Below are 14,629 nucleotides of genomic sequence, written 5' to 3' on the forward strand. Positions count from 1 at the left end.
GCCCTGGCACTGCCTCCTGGTGTGGGGAGCCTGCGCCACGGCGAGGGGGATGCGCCAGGAGGGGTGGCGGCCGGCGGAGCGGGTGGTTTGCAGAGCTGGAGGCAGCGGCCGTGCTTGTGTGCCTGGGTGGGCGCAGCGCTGTGACGCGTGTGCCCACCGCTGCCTCGTCCCGCGCGGTGTGACCTGTGGCATGTGACGGGGAGAGGTGGGGGCGCATCGCGGAGGTGGAGTCGTGTTGCGCGGCAGAGGATGAACACGGTAAAAGATGCCTACTTCCGTCACCGCTGCACTCGGCGTCTGTGCTGTTTCGGCCTCTGTGCCGTTTGATGTGCTCCTGTTTTTTCTGCATTGTTTATTATTATTCTGTGTTTTTTTCAACTCTGATTTTACTTCGGCGTTGTGCTCATGTCTTTTTTTCTCTTCGTTGTGGTGGTCTGTTTCGGCAACTCTGCTGCCTCTTGGTGACCTCGATGTGCGTGGCTCTTCATCGGCGTGACTGGTTTCTGGTGGTGCCCACGAGAGTTCTTGCGATGGCTCTCTCCGGCCTCACTGCTGCCTTCTCAGAATCTGCCTACGGACCCGCAAATGGGCTGTGTTTACGTCTGCTTTCGTGGAACGGAGAGGAAACTGTTTTTGGTGACCTGAAGGCAGGGCTGGGTGAGAAGACAGGGTGGAAAAGGGGGAAGCATTGCCTACGGACGGTTTGTGTGCCTGCACCTGCACATGCTCGCTGATGAATTCGACAGCGCTGTCGAGGTCGTGTGAGCGGAAGAGAAGGAAAGAGGGACAGAGACGAACGAAGTAACTGTTTTTTTTTATCGCTGCTGATGAAAACGGAACAATCGGCAGAAGCTCGAAAGCGACGCTGCCTTATGGCGCGGAAGGATCAGAGCAAAGAATCAAACAAGCAAATGATAGCGAGAAGCGTGAGGGAAGGCGTCCACGGACTTGCACTCTCCTCGCAGAGGATTTGACAGCGGCACGTCGGCAAAGGGTACAGCTTGCTACGATCTGGACTGGGGAAGGTGTTAAAGCAAAGACCGGGGGCTCACCGGAAGCGGAGAACGTGCCGACGGTCGCGTGTGCTAGTCTTCTCTTCTCTCTCTCAAGTGCATAATGAGCCGTAATGCCGGCGGCCAGCGACCCCTTCCTCTGCTCCCCTTCCTCTTCTTCGTCATGCTGACCTTGCACGTGCACAGGACGCCTCTACTCTGGTGACTCTCGTTTTGTTCCCTTTCATGAAAAAGCCATTGACAGCACATTGCAAATGAATGGCAAAGACGCTGTCGTATCAGCTGCATCACTCGACGCGCTTGATGTGATCTATGAGAACGCAGAGATGCTGGTGTTGAGCAAGCCCCCAGGCATCCGCATGGACGGCGATGAAACCATCTACGGCCGCACCGTAGAGTCCCTGGTGTGCGAGCACATGAAAGCCCGTGGCATCTTCGACGATACACATGAGCAGCTGCAAAAAGAAAAGAAGCGAAAGAAGCAGCTGAAGTTTGTGCATCAGCTTGACTTCGGTACGAGCGGGGTTCTGTGCTTGGCCTTTACTAAAGATATGGCCGCGCGACTTGCCCACTGTTTTGAGATGCGCACGGTTCGGAAGTACTATGTTGCACTGCTGCATGGACACTTGCCAAGCGATACGGCGCCGACGGAGGATGGCGCCTCGAGTGACCAGCCAGGCTCTACTTTCACGTCAGATACAAAGGCTCGTCGGTCGTCATTTGCCGCGTGGGCGAATGCGTGCAACAAGGCATGGGAAGGGCTGGGCTGCGTCCGGGCTGTTTGCTCTGCATCCACGAGCGGAGAATCCTCGGCGAACTCGGCGGGTGGGGACGAAGTGGCAGGGTTCCGGTACCTTCTGCAACGTCCGCGTAAGACAGCATGGGAAGCGGTGGGACTGGCGAATTCCAAGGACGCGGAGGAGGGCGTGCCGGTGACTGTGGTGCATCGGTATCACTCTCGTCGAAGCGGTGCTCCATCGCTGAGCACTTCAGCACCAGAAAATCCCGCTTCCGTGCCGGCAGACGTGGTGGAGGACCTTATCTACCGTACGCTGCTAGAGAGTACTGCAACGCGTTCGGTCGTCTTTGTTGATCTGCCGGTGGGCTACGATTTAACGGGCCCCGAGCACCTCCGCATGGCTGTTACGGCAGAGCAAAGCCGTGACGCTAAAACAAGCCTCTTAGTGCTGAAGCGCACCTACTTGGCCGAACCTCCACCAGCGGGCGGCGAGGCGCCACAGCGCGACGCAATCGCTAAGGATTCCCCGTCTGTCACAAGCTATCCGGTGACGCTGGTGCTGCTCGCTCCGCACACGGGTCGACGCCATCAACTCCGCGTGCACTGCCGCGCCATCGGTTTCCCTATTGTTGGGGACACCTCGTACTGCGCTGACCTACCGTGGTGCGCCGCCTTGCCGCTAGGGTCATCCACATCCACATGGGCGGCCGCCGGCGCGCGGCGCATGTACCTGCACGCTTGGCGCCTGCTTCTGCCCGGCACAGTGACGCCCCGCCTCGATGAGGTTGAACGGGTGGCGCTGAAGAAGAAGCGGCGTCGCGAGATCTTGGGGCTATCAGGGCAACACGATGCCTCCTTCTCCGCGAGTCGTTGCGAGTGGACCGAGTTTGTGGCCTCGGTGGACTTTACTGGACTGGACCTGGAGGATTCAGAGGATCGAGAGATGTAAGCCGGTCACCGTCTGTGGATGCGACTCTCTCTCTCTCTCTTTGCGCATGGCGCACCACGAGAAGACCGCAAAGGCGTGTACACCTTTTTAGGAGCCGTGCTGCGAAGGACGAAGAGGAGAGAGTACACTGCGGTGTGTGAGATGCGCATCGATGAAGCAGGGGCTCGGTGGCGCGTGCCACTCACGCTGTTGACCGCTGAAGGCGGGACGTGGTGCCGGGTGAGACGTGCACGACTCGCTTTGTGTCAAAGTAAACGGCGTACTTTACCGCGGCGACAGGCACTGCGGCGCCATGCCGTCTCAAGACCCAGTCTTGCGGCTGGTGCCAAGCTTGCTCATTCCTTCATTTATTTGTTTCCCTTTCCCTGCCAACAAATTGATCCTTCTTTGTGCATGCCAACGTCTGCACCGACAGGATGCACCTCCATATCCTTGAAAGCCAGCACACCCGCACACCATAGAAGCACCCCCCCCATACACACACACACACTCACACAGAGCGCTGCTGCACGTTGCTTCACACGCTTTTCTCTACCCATACGTGGCACTGACGCGCCAGCACAAGCGACTGCACAGGCACATGCCCGCACGTAGTCGCACTCACGCGTATCCCTCTGCCGCTTCCCTTTTGTCTTGCTCCTCCTCAAAGTTGCGATCTCGTTGATCTCTCTCTCTCTCTCGTGCGCCTATTCGTTTGTCTACCACTCTGTCACCGTCGTCCTCACAGTTTGTGCGGCACAGGAGTCACACACGCCCTCTCTTTGGTCATCTATTGGAGTGAGCACCTGCAGCACCGACTATGAACGCCGCCGTCGCTGTGTAGGCATGCTACATGAAGTGTACGCTCCTCGCACCGTGGCGGATGTGGCGTGGAGTCGGCAGAAGATCGTGACACTGTCCACTGTAATCCAGCAGGCACGCGGCAGAGGCAAGGCTTTGTCGAGTGCAGCACCACACATTGTCCTCCTCTACGGACCTCCTGGCTGCGGCAAGCTTGAAACCTTAAAGGTACTACTGTGCGAGGATGCTGCACTGGTGGATGCTCCTGTGCTCGCAACCCACAGCACGTCTCACGCTGGCCCAGGTGCAACATGGCAGTTGGCTCAGTCCCATAGCACGTCCTTTCACATCTTTCACACGTGCGAGGCCACCGTACCTGCTTATGCGCAGTACTTGAATAGCGTCGTTTCCTATTGTCGAGGCCAGCTGGGTGGCGGCGAGCTGCAGCTGCCGTCTCTCACCGAATCACCGGCAAGCTGCATGAGCAGCGGCGGCCGCAGCAGCTCTGCGGGTAGCCGCGCTGGCACCATGGCAGGAAGCGCAGGCTCGACAGAGTTGTCGACAAATCATGCGCACATCATCAAGTTCTACGGTGAGCCCGCATCCCACGCGCTGCATCGTTGCACGCTCTTGTTCCTCAGAGAGTACGAGGAGCTGCGTGCCATGGCACAGCACGAAGAGCAGGAGCAGGGACCACTCCTTTCGTCCGGCACACGTGTGGGCAGGCGATTGTGTCTGATGCAGCATCTTCGCCGCAACCTCATCTTTTTCCTTCACACCACGCACGACACACACAACGATAAGCTCGACCTGAGCACATCTTTCCCATCCACGCTGCTCCAAAGCCCTGCGGTGGAGCTGTTCCATTGCACACCGATAACGGAGATCAACCTGCGCAAGCGACTGCAGAGCATTTTGGATGTAGAGGTGCAGCGGCATGCGCAGAAGCGGCGGTGGGCAGCGAGCACGGCCGCGATGAGCTGTTTTGACAATTCTCTGTCTTCATCGTCCACCGTGCCACCGTCTGCGTCTCTCACGAGCGCTCGGCGTACCACAAAGGCGAAGCGGAAGGCGTCTACACCCACATCTGCGGCTGCGATCGCGACTGCAACTGCTTGCACTGCATCCTCTAGTATTGATCTCATAGACCCAGAGACGTTGAACGCCATCGTGGCGGGCAGCCAGGGCGACATCCGCCAAGCCCTCCTGCAAGTACAGTGGTTGTGCCTAATGCCTGCATCGAACTCACAAGTCCCGGCGGCACACCAGAGTGGTGAGTCAGTCGAAGGAGCATGGAGCCAGGCAGCGCAAGCTGCCGCGACGATCTGGATGAGGCTGGAAAAGCAGCGATTGGCGGCCCGCCAGGGTGTTGTGGCAGCCAGCGCCGGCGTCGCTGATGCTCGCGTGCTCTCGCTGAGTGGTACCACGGACGTCGGACTGAGCATCTACGCCTCGCATTCGACGCCGTGTGTATCTCCCGCTAAACCGGCTTCGAAAGCATCCGGAGTAGTGCACCGGGAAGGCAAGGATGAAGACGGCGAGATCGACAGCGAGCGTGAGAGTGACGTTGTAGAGGAGGTAAGCTCTAAGGGCTCTGGCGAAACGGTCCACATATTTTCTTCCGCCGAATTCACCAGTTTTCCTGAACCACAGACATCCCGCAATGGCGACGACAACACGCATGCCAAGGTAGGTGGTGCAGCCTCCCGCAAACGGCCCCGCCAGCCGTCGTCACCGCCCGCAGTGAACATGCTGTCATTGCTTGATTCGCAGATGGAGCGCATGCAGGCAATGGCCGATGTGGATGGCCAAAGAAGACGCGGCCCAAAAAGCAGGGCGGGCCGCTTTGCGCATCGAGGCGCGGCACCTCCGGCGTCTGCCACTGGGTCGCAGCAACGCAGCGTCCTTCCGATGACGAGGGACGAGTACCTCGGCCTCTCTCACGCCATCGGCCGGTTGCTCACACAGAAGTACTGCATCGATGAGGTGCTGGGCACTTTAAATGTGCCACCGCGCAAGATACTGGACTACCTGACGAACAACCAAATTCGCTACTTTGGCGATGATCAGCTGCCTCAGTACGCACGCTGCATCGACGCCGCGAGTGACGCAGACGCGTTGCGGGCCTCGGAGCTGAGTGGTAGCTTCGCTGGCGTGCCGAACGCCGCTGCGCTGCGTGAGCGCCGTCAGCTGGCCGACCGCACCACCGCTGGCGAGAACCTCGGCAACATGGGACGATTACTGGAGTCCATTGCGCTTCAGCTATTTCACCTCACGTACCGCGCGATTCAGACCGAGGTGCGCCCGCCGCCAGGCTTCGTCGCTCAGGAGCCGCCGCCATACCTTCGTCTGGCGTATCCGCGCCTCCGCGACATTTCTTACAGCGCGATGCCCTATTCGATGCGCAGAGGGGAGGACCGCACCGAAGCAGATCCCGCTGCCTACATTAGTGAGCGGGAGTGGGTCCAGCAGGCCCTCGCGCGGCTCGAGAGTGTGCCCGCAGTAGGTGCCCGTGGATCTTCTGCAAGCTACGGCAGCGACAGTAACCGACGACGCCGCTTCGACGCCGGTGCTGGCGGCGGCTCATCATCACATGCGACGCTCACACCACGTATCCAGGCGGAAGAGGTGGACGTTTTGCGTGAGGGGTTGCCTGACCTGCTGTACCGCTGCGGCAGCACCGAGGCTGTGCTGCTCGACTACTACGCCTTAGCCCCTTATATTCTGCTCACCGTGAGCCCTCCGCTGCCGCTGCAGTCGTCCCATGCGGAGCGCATTCCGGCCTCTGCTGCGTTGGCGTCGCTGTCGCAAGCCTGTGAAGGGACAAACACGACGGCGCAGAGCCGTGGCGTGCACATTGCGCCAGACGCACCGTCCCTGCCATCATGCTCACCCGGCACATCTACGATGCTTACCACGGCACCCCGTCGCACGGTATTTCGATTCGCATCGTCTTCCTTGTCAGCGTCGGCACCGCCATTGCCGGTGCCCTCTGCTCACTCTGTGAACAAGAGACCGTGCCTGCGCCCCTGCACGCCCTTGCAGATGGCGATTCTGCAGCGTGGCCGCAACCCTGCCACGGCTCAGCTCCGAAGCGACCTTTTTGTGTTGTCCACAGACGGCGTTGGCGACAGGACTGCCGGCGCTGCGACGGAGGGCAGTGCGGAGCGCCCGCTAATCCCACCCGGGGACGAGATCGAAGACATCGACGAGGACTAGGGCCCACAGGTGGGATCGTGTGGGCGAGGAAGGGGGATGAAAGTCAGGATGCGCCGCTGTGGCTGTGCGTATGCGCCGGTCAAACAAATTGGAGCGAGAGCGTCAGCAGTGCACGATACACGACACTCGTATGGGGTGGAGTGCGAGAGATACTCACATGAAACAGGTCTTTTCCACTTCTTTTCGACCGGGGCGATGGCGATGATGGTGATGTGCTGAGGGAGGGGTACTGCTGCTCCGCAGCTCTCCTCTAGCTCCATGAAGCTGTGTAGCCGCAGGCCGCTCAGCAATGCCAAGGTGCGTTTATCCATCGCTTTCGGCTAAGCTTCAGAGCAGGTGGAAGAATGCACACCTAGCGGCATTCCACGATTGATTGGGCCCTCGATTGTTTGCCTGGCGAACATGTGGACGAAGAAAAAGGGAAAGGTGTGGGAAGGGACCGCGAATGACCTCATGTTGTCCTTAACACATCCGCAAGACGGCTTCCTCTCGAGGGTTTCTGTAGCATCTATGACGATGTGCCTCTTGCGAGACCGCACTTTCAGCGCAACCCCCACTAATGGCGGAGTATAGTGCGCCTCTGTACCGGCGTGACTGTCTGTGGGCGGTGGGGGAGGGGACATACCTCTTCGCCTCCCCCCATTCCTCCACTGTGCCGCCGCGACGGCATTCCTGTCTTCCTCCCTCGGTGTCTATCTTACCCCCTTTTTTCGTCTTGCTTTCACTGCGCCCAACAAGTCCACACACGCGCACTGACGCCCTTACCGACGGCACCTGTCGACCACAACGCGAAACTGCTCCAACGAGTCTGCTCGTCACGGCCTCTTTTTGATGCATGGAAACACGCCCACTCACGGAGCTCCGCATATCTCTTCCTTGTCTCTCCAAGGCAGTGCATCTCCATCCCCCATTCTCTCTCCTACGAACGCACGCGCGCATACCTAGTCACCTTTATCTCGATTAGCGCATGTGCCGTCGTTGCAGTCACGCACCTCTGCACCCCTCTTCTTCGCCCCTTATAGTGTTGCATGTGTGTCCGCCTCTTCCTTCTCGCCCTTTCGCGCTGTTTTTCTTTTCGTTTTGCTCTTTTTTTTTGGACAGGCTGCCTGCCTGTGATTCTTCTATCGTGCGTTGTGTGTGCCTCAGGTCAACCACACCCCGCCTCACGGAATTATCGGGCCAAGCGAATATTTTCTGTCCCCATCATCGCACCACCTCTCCCCTGTCCCCGCCGCTCTCCCTGTGCTCAGAGAGCTTGACTCGCTGCAGCCCTTTGCCCGCTCTTCTCTACTCACCTTCCAGAGTAGCGTTTTTTTCCTTTGTGGCGGCGGCTACGCGCGGCCCAAACTAACGGCAAACCCTGCGAGCGAAGAATGGCCTCTCCAGAGTCGCCTCAGACCTCTCTGCCGAGCGAGGAGAAGTACCCCTCGGTGCATCTGTTGCTTCTAATCACGGGCAGTGTCGCAGCAATCAAGACAGGGCTGCTGCTGGATCAGCTCTCGACAGAGCGGTGCAACATCCGCATTGCCGCTACAAAGGCTGCATTTCACTTTCTCCGTCGCGCACAGCCGTCCAAGACGGGCATCCCGTTTCAGAGCATCATCACGGACGAGCAGGAGTGGAGTGAGTGGCAGGCAATGAACGATGCCGTGGTGCACATTGAGCTGCGCCGATGGGCAGACCTCGTTGTGATTGCTCCACTCAACGCGAACACGCTCGCCAAGGTGGCGACAGGGCTGTGCGACAACTTGGTCTCGAGTGTCATGCGGGCGTGGGAGGTGAAGCAGAAGCCGGTGATCCTGTGCCCGGCCATGAACACCGCCATGTGGACGCACCCCATTACGGCAAAACAGCTGAATCAGCTGGCGGAGTGGTACTGCGATCCAGACGCGCGGAGCTGCACATCATGCACTAACATGATCAAGACCAGCTTTCCGGTAGGCGACAGCTGCGCGTCGCCTTCGAGGGCCGTTGTAAAGGAAAGCGCGGAGACAAACGGGAGAGAGGCTGAGGATAGCGCGACGACGGCGATAAACACCTCCTCTTCGTCGGCCGCGGTGACTGCCGGCGCCGTTGCTGCTGCTACTGCGCGTGGCCCTCCGCTCCCTGTGACGCTGCGTGAATCGATGTATCAGGTTGTTGGTCCTGAGAGCAAGCGCCTGGCTTGTGGCGACATCGGGATCGGCGGTATGGCTAGCGTCGAGGAGATCGCGCTGCACATTCGCCACACAATGAAGCTTATTCGAGATGAGAAGCGGCGTTGCTTTCAAGAGGCGCCGGTGCGGCGCGAGGCGGAAGCTGGAGGCACTCAACCTGTGGCACACCCTCCTCAGGAGACGCACTAGTCCCAGATGCAGCCTCCCCCCACGGCACGTGTGATGGCGACGCGAGCCGCAGTGGTGAAGCGCTGTCGCAGGCGAAGGTGAAGGGACAGTGGACCGGCAAAGCAGTCGGAGGCAAGCGGCTAGCGAGGAAGATCAAAGTCTAGCACAGAGCTAATGCAGATGCGGTTCCATTCTCTTCTTGTATGGGCAGCAGTCCTTCCTCCCCCCACACACACCTCCCGCCTCCCCACAACCTCGCACCTCACCGTCTTCTTCGGCTCTGCCGCGTGCCATCTTGAGATTGATGATGCCTGTGTGTGCTGTGTAAAAAAAAACCTTCACCGCCGCGGCTCTGCTTATCTTCCGTTCGCTCTTCTTTTTAATCTCACCACCACACCATCGTCTGAGCGTGGGCGGAGGAGGGCGGCGGCGGCGATACCCTACGTTAACGGAAGCAGGCGAGCATTTTTCTTCACAAGCGACGCGGATTCGCACGCCATCAGCGAGGCATGATGAAGAGCAAGTTAGCAAGACCCTTCTTTTTTCGCTTGTTGTGCGCCGTGCGAAAATTGTGCATAGACGGGCGGTGGCGCCCTCTCTGCTCTTCAAATAGGGGAGCGGTAGCAGATGTGGAGGTTCGACGTACAAGTAGGAGGAGAGCCGGTGTCTCGCCGCGCTCGCTGCACGTTTGAGTTTTTGCGTTTCTTCGCCTGATGGGTGAGAGCGCCAATCCATGCTGCTCCTCGACCTCAGCGAGGTGACCGAACGCACGAGGCCGGAGAAAACGTGGCGAGACCAGCCTCCCCTTCTTCTCTTACCTTGCCGCCGCCGGCGTTTGCTTCTCTCATCGCATTTTCTGCTCTTCTCCCTTGCTTCCTGTCCGTTCGCTACGCTCGCTACCCCTTCCTCTCAACGCCGGTGCTTTACATATCTATGCATCACGTCGCTGCTCATGGACCATTCGCTGTTGAAGAAAAGCGCGGACCCGGTGGCGTGCAACGGATGCTGAGAAGGAACTGCTGCTGTTCCTCACCATTGAAGGAAGGCGAAAACGAAAGCAAAAAAAAAAGGGACGGGGGATTGCCGCTCTTTCACTGAGAATCGAAAACTTTAACGCGCTGGACGTTGTCGTGTAGCACACGATCGACAACGAAGGGCTTTGTGTGTACGCGTGGTGCAGTGCAAACACGAGTGATGCCGGTGCCCGCTCTGACAGGAGTGATAGCAGCTCTGCGTACCCGCGCATGCAACACCGCTCACACGCCACCAGCACACGTGCCACGACCTACACTTTTCATCTCTCGTACCTTCTCTCAGGCACCTGCGACACTGGCGACTTCAGCTTGACCATCGAGTCCAAATTGCAGAGTACCGAGACGTAGCAGGGACACTCATTGTATTTCTTCCGCTACGTCAAGCACGTGGATGAGGCCTCCTCGAAGCGCGGGGGGGGGTGGACCAGCTCGTGGAGGCAGACTTGAAGGGATCGGAGGCGGCTCTTACCAGCAGCACTGCCAAGGATGAGGGCCTCCTGAAGGAGTGGTCACTCCGCACCCACTACATCGAGCTCGCCTCCATCCAATGCACCAAACTCACTCACACAAAAAAAACTCATCGACAAGCGCACAGGCCATCTTTCCGCAGGCTTCATGGTGAACCCAGGCAACGAATTCATGCACATGGCGGCCGGCACCATCCAATACGACTGCAAGCCACACAATGATCTATAGGGGCCGTCAGCCTCGACGGCGGCGGCAAAGATGCTGTGGCCCAAGCTCATGACCGTGGTGCACGAGGACTTGGCAGGGCTGCTTGTGCACGAGAAGCCGGCTCTGCATCGCAAGGTGGTGGCGGCCATACGTGCATTTCACGTGCGCTCCGATGCAGCCATCGGCACTGTGGCCACATTCCGGCAGGCTTTATGCGGTGCGCGACCCGAACCTGCTCTGCGCCGGCATTCAGGTCGTCAGTGTTCTATCGTTCGCGTGATTCCTGGCTGAGCTGCATAGCACCAGGAGGTGGCCATGTGCAGCCTGTTGACGCCTCCTTGACAGCGCAGTTTGAGCGAGTTTTTCGGAAGAGTCTTGTCCTTGCCGGGGAATGTAACAGACAGTTCCCAATGACGAGTCTCTCTGACTGCACTGCGCGTCGTCGAGATTATCGGCACGGAGTTCACTGCTGCAGCGGCGTACTGCAGCGCACCCGGCGCGAGCGCCACAGGGGAGGGTGCTTGCATGCCTTTTTGGTTGCAACGCAGCAAAGATGAGCGTCACAGTGCGCTCCTCAGAGCGGGAGGTAAAGCTGTGGAGGTGATGCGCCGAAGGCAAACAGTGTGACGGTAGAGGAGGGCAAGGCAATGCGATCAGCGACGTGTCCTCACGGCCACGCTTCTGTGGAGAGCCGAACGCCTGTGTCCTCTTGGCCGGAGGCCCTGCCAAACTGGCGAGTAATGCGCGTTTCTCTCTGCTCTGCCCTGCCCGTCGTGCGCTTGCTTGCTTCGCGAGCGCCTTCTCCTTCGTTTTTTTTTTCTTTTTTTTTTCAGGGAGGGGGAGACGGGGCTTGCTCCAAGGGCGCTCCTACCTTCTTCTGCTCGTGGGCACTAAGACACACACGCACACACATACACAAGAGAAATACAGAAAAGGAAATCACCTCTCACAAACACGGAAGAGAGAACAGTTTGGGAGAGCTGGAGGGAGAGCGGAATGGCTCTCTCGATAACGCGCGCGTTGGCCAAGGCAAACGTGCGCACCCTTGTGGAGCTGCACCTCCGTGTGTGGACCTGCCTCTGTGTCTTTGTGGAAACGCTTCGCTCTGGCGGGTTTCGGCTGCTTCTGTGTGTCCCTCTAAGGTGTGCGGGGCGGCCTCTTTTTGCGGCAAACGCTGCAATCCCCGAGTACCGCAGCCGATGCGGCTTCTGTCGTGTTGTGCTCATTGCCGTGCTAACAGAGGCGTTTCAAGTCTCTCTCTCTCTCCTCTCTCTTCGAAAGTCATTGCTCACCTCCCTCTTTTCGAAAACTGTAGACACTTGAGACGCGGCGCACACGCAGAGACGCGCGCAGATTTCTTTTCTTTTTTTTTTTTCGAAACTCCAACCAGCCCAGCCCTTCGCGCACACAACGCTTTCGTGTCGAAGAACCAGAGGCGACGCATCGCGGCTCTCTGCACCGTTCGGGTATGCGCGCTGATGTATTGTCGGCTGCCCCGTGATTTTCGCCTTTCCCCATACTACTTGCGAACTCAGACACCTACGTTCAGCGCACGCAAAACAGAAAGACGAAAGAAAAAGGCTACAGAGGGGGATGGCGTCCTCTTCCACAGCCGACGACCATAGCGCCGTTGCCGGCACAGTGGCATCTTCGGCCTCGGTCTGCGGCAGCCGCGAAGCCGCTGCCTTGCCACCGACGGCGCTGCTCAAACTGGGCAGTACAAAGAAGCAAAGGACGGAGAGGGCGTTCTTGTTCGACCGCTACCCAAGCCGAAAGATCGCGCTGCGGCTGGCATATCACGGTCACGTGCACGACGGTCTCGCAAAACAGAAGGAGACGGACAACACAGTGGAGGGACTCGTGTGCGATGCGTTGCGGCGGCTTCGTCTCATCCCGGAGGACGGGCCCCACAACTTTGGGCGGTGCGGTCGCACCGATAAGGGCGTCAGTGCCCTCGGGAACGCCTTATCCCTTACCGCTCGCGCGTCGTGCACTGCAGATGCGGAGCCGCAGCTGCCGCCACTGGATTACTGCAGCATGCTCAACAACGTCCTGCCCTCAACGATTCGCATCGTTGGCTGTGCGTTGGTCGACGACGCCTTCGACGCACGCTTCTCCTGTGTCCATCGCACCTACCGCTACTACTTTTTCCACCGCGGGCTGAACCTGGAAGCAATGCAGGAGGCTGCCGCCTTCTTCCTCGGGACGCACAACTTCCGCAACTTCTGCAAGATGGACGTTGTGAATGTGAGCAACTTTGTGCGCACGGTGTTCTCGGTCGGCCTGCACCCGAGTGAGGCTCTGCCAGAGCTTATTTCGTATCTTGAGATCAGAGCGAACTCGTTCTTGTACCACCAGATTCGCTGCATCATGGAGGTGCTGTTTCTCGTGGGCCGCGGGCTGGAGGTCCCTAGCGTGGTCCAGACGCTGCTAGAGCGAGGTGATCGCAAACCAACTTATCCCCTGGCAGACGGTACCCCACTGGTACTGTGGGACTGCGGATTCGACAATGTTCAGTGGCAGATGTCCCACTGCGCGTTTCATGCGATGGAGCAGGAGCTGCAGGACATCAGCACCGCGCTTCTTATACGCGCCACATCTGCCGCCGCTATGCGGTCCCAGTTATTCCGCTGGTACACTGGTACCGCAGACATGTTTCGCAAGGACACGCTGGAGAAAAGCGACACATCAGGCGAGGGCCGCTCGCGCGCTGTTGCTTGGCGAGATCCCGAGCTGCGGCGTTTGGATATGTGGTCCATCACGGGGTGCGACTGGACAGACCCGGGCACCGCCGGCCAGATCAAGGCGCGCAAGCGCGACCTGCTCTACTACCTCCGTACAGAAGCCAACAAAGGGCAGCCCCTGTCGACGACGACAAGCTGTGAGGAAAAGACTTCTCAGACCGCAGAAACCATTGCCAGCGCCCCTCTGGCGCCGGTGAACTACGTGCCTCTCTTGCAACGCGAGACAGAGCGCACCTATGAGGAGGAGGTGCGGGAGCTGAGCGGCAAGAAGCGCGCGCGCTACGAAGTGAATGAGGCGAAGAAGGCGGCCGCTGCGGCGGCGCACAAAGAGGTGGTAAGCGAGGACTAATATCCTGACACGGACACGTGTGCCGATCTGCACAAATAATTGCCGAAGGTGGTCTGCTCTTTGTTCTTGTCGAAGAAGAAGCGAACAGGATGGTATTCGTGAGAGGCGATCGCGTGGCGCACCGCGTGCACGGCAACGCGAGCATATCTTCGAAGCACGAGTGATCGCACATGATTTGGAAAGCGAAAGAAAAAAAAAGTCATTCAAGAACGAATGCAGACTTCTAGGTGAGCTGGCTTCTCCCCACGCCCCCAGTTAGCGCGACCCGCTTGAACGGCTGCTCGGGTAAGTGGAGTGGTGGAGCCTCTTCGCCATACTTTGGTCGTGCTGTGACGCGGACATCGGCGAATGAACAAAGTGCGCTTCGCCGTTTCTCCGCGCCCCTCCTGTGCGACTTCAGGACTTTGCACGCACGTCTTGGAATCATCGACCCTCTGTGTTTCCTCACCGCTTTTGGACTCGTGCATGCGGCCACAGCCTCTCATTGTGCGGCATCTCTGCAGCTCTGCATTGCCTGCTTCGCTGCTCTTCTTTCCCCAGTGGCACCGCATTTGTATTGAAGCGTCGCCGAACAAGTGTCACCTGTCCCAGCAGCACCAACTGTAACGTGCAGACCGAGTCGTCTGCAGAGGAAGACCCGCGCTTCACTGCGCGTGACTGGTGCTGAGGCAGCCTGCTACTGCGTCTTCATTGCGCTCGCATAGTTTTCTGCCACTCCTTCCCGTCACGGCGTGGTGGGGTCTTGCCAACCCGCTCCCTTTGTTGCGCGCCGCCCCCTCCCCTCCCTTCCCTTCTCTGGGTTG

General features: G+C 58.9%; 4 protein-coding genes and 1 pseudogene across 4 annotated transcripts, besides 1 other annotated feature; all 5 read left to right on the top strand.

Annotated features, from left to right (window-relative positions):
* Nucleotides 1-1,339: 1,339 nt before the first annotated feature.
* LDBPK_301530 (hypothetical protein, conserved) lies at nucleotides 1,340-2,701 on the top strand (the record flags this gene model as incomplete). Its single annotated transcript, XM_003862818.1, has 1 exon — nucleotides 1,340-2,701. One exon carries the CDS (start codon nucleotides 1,340-1,342, stop codon nucleotides 2,699-2,701), a length of 1,362 nt encoding a protein of 453 aa, XP_003862866.1.
* An 825-nt stretch (nucleotides 2,702-3,526) lies between these two features.
* Nucleotides 3,527-6,700, top strand: LDBPK_301540 (hypothetical protein, conserved; the record flags this gene model as incomplete). The annotated part of the gene is made up of 1 exon (XM_003862819.1): nucleotides 3,527-6,700. One exon carries the CDS (start codon nucleotides 3,527-3,529, stop codon nucleotides 6,698-6,700), a length of 3,174 nt encoding a protein of 1,057 aa, XP_003862867.1.
* Nucleotides 6,701-8,073: 1,373 nt separating this feature from the next.
* LDBPK_301550 (hypothetical protein, conserved) lies at nucleotides 8,074-9,045 on the top strand (the record flags this gene model as incomplete). The annotated part of the gene is made up of 1 exon (XM_003862820.1): nucleotides 8,074-9,045. The coding sequence occupies one exon, from the start codon at nucleotides 8,074-8,076 to the stop codon at nucleotides 9,043-9,045; it is 972 nt and encodes a 323-aa protein (XP_003862868.1).
* Nucleotides 9,046-10,449: 1,404 nt separating this feature from the next.
* Nucleotides 10,450-10,548, top strand: LDBPK_301560 (annotated as a pseudogene).
* Nucleotides 10,450-10,548: a sequence feature.
* Nucleotides 10,549-12,326: 1,778 nt separating this feature from the next.
* On the top strand, nucleotides 12,327-13,826 carry LDBPK_301570 (pseudouridine synthase A-like protein, putative; the record flags this gene model as incomplete). The annotated part of the gene is made up of 1 exon (XM_003862821.1): nucleotides 12,327-13,826. One exon carries the CDS (start codon nucleotides 12,327-12,329, stop codon nucleotides 13,824-13,826), a length of 1,500 nt encoding a protein of 499 aa, XP_003862869.1.
* Between the last annotated feature and the right edge of the window lie 803 nt (nucleotides 13,827-14,629).

The sequence above is a fragment of the Leishmania donovani genome, chromosome 30, assembly GCF_000227135.1.
Source record: "Leishmania donovani BPK282A1 complete genome, chromosome 30".
Lineage (NCBI taxonomy): Eukaryota > Euglenozoa > Kinetoplastea > Trypanosomatida > Trypanosomatidae > Leishmania > Leishmania donovani.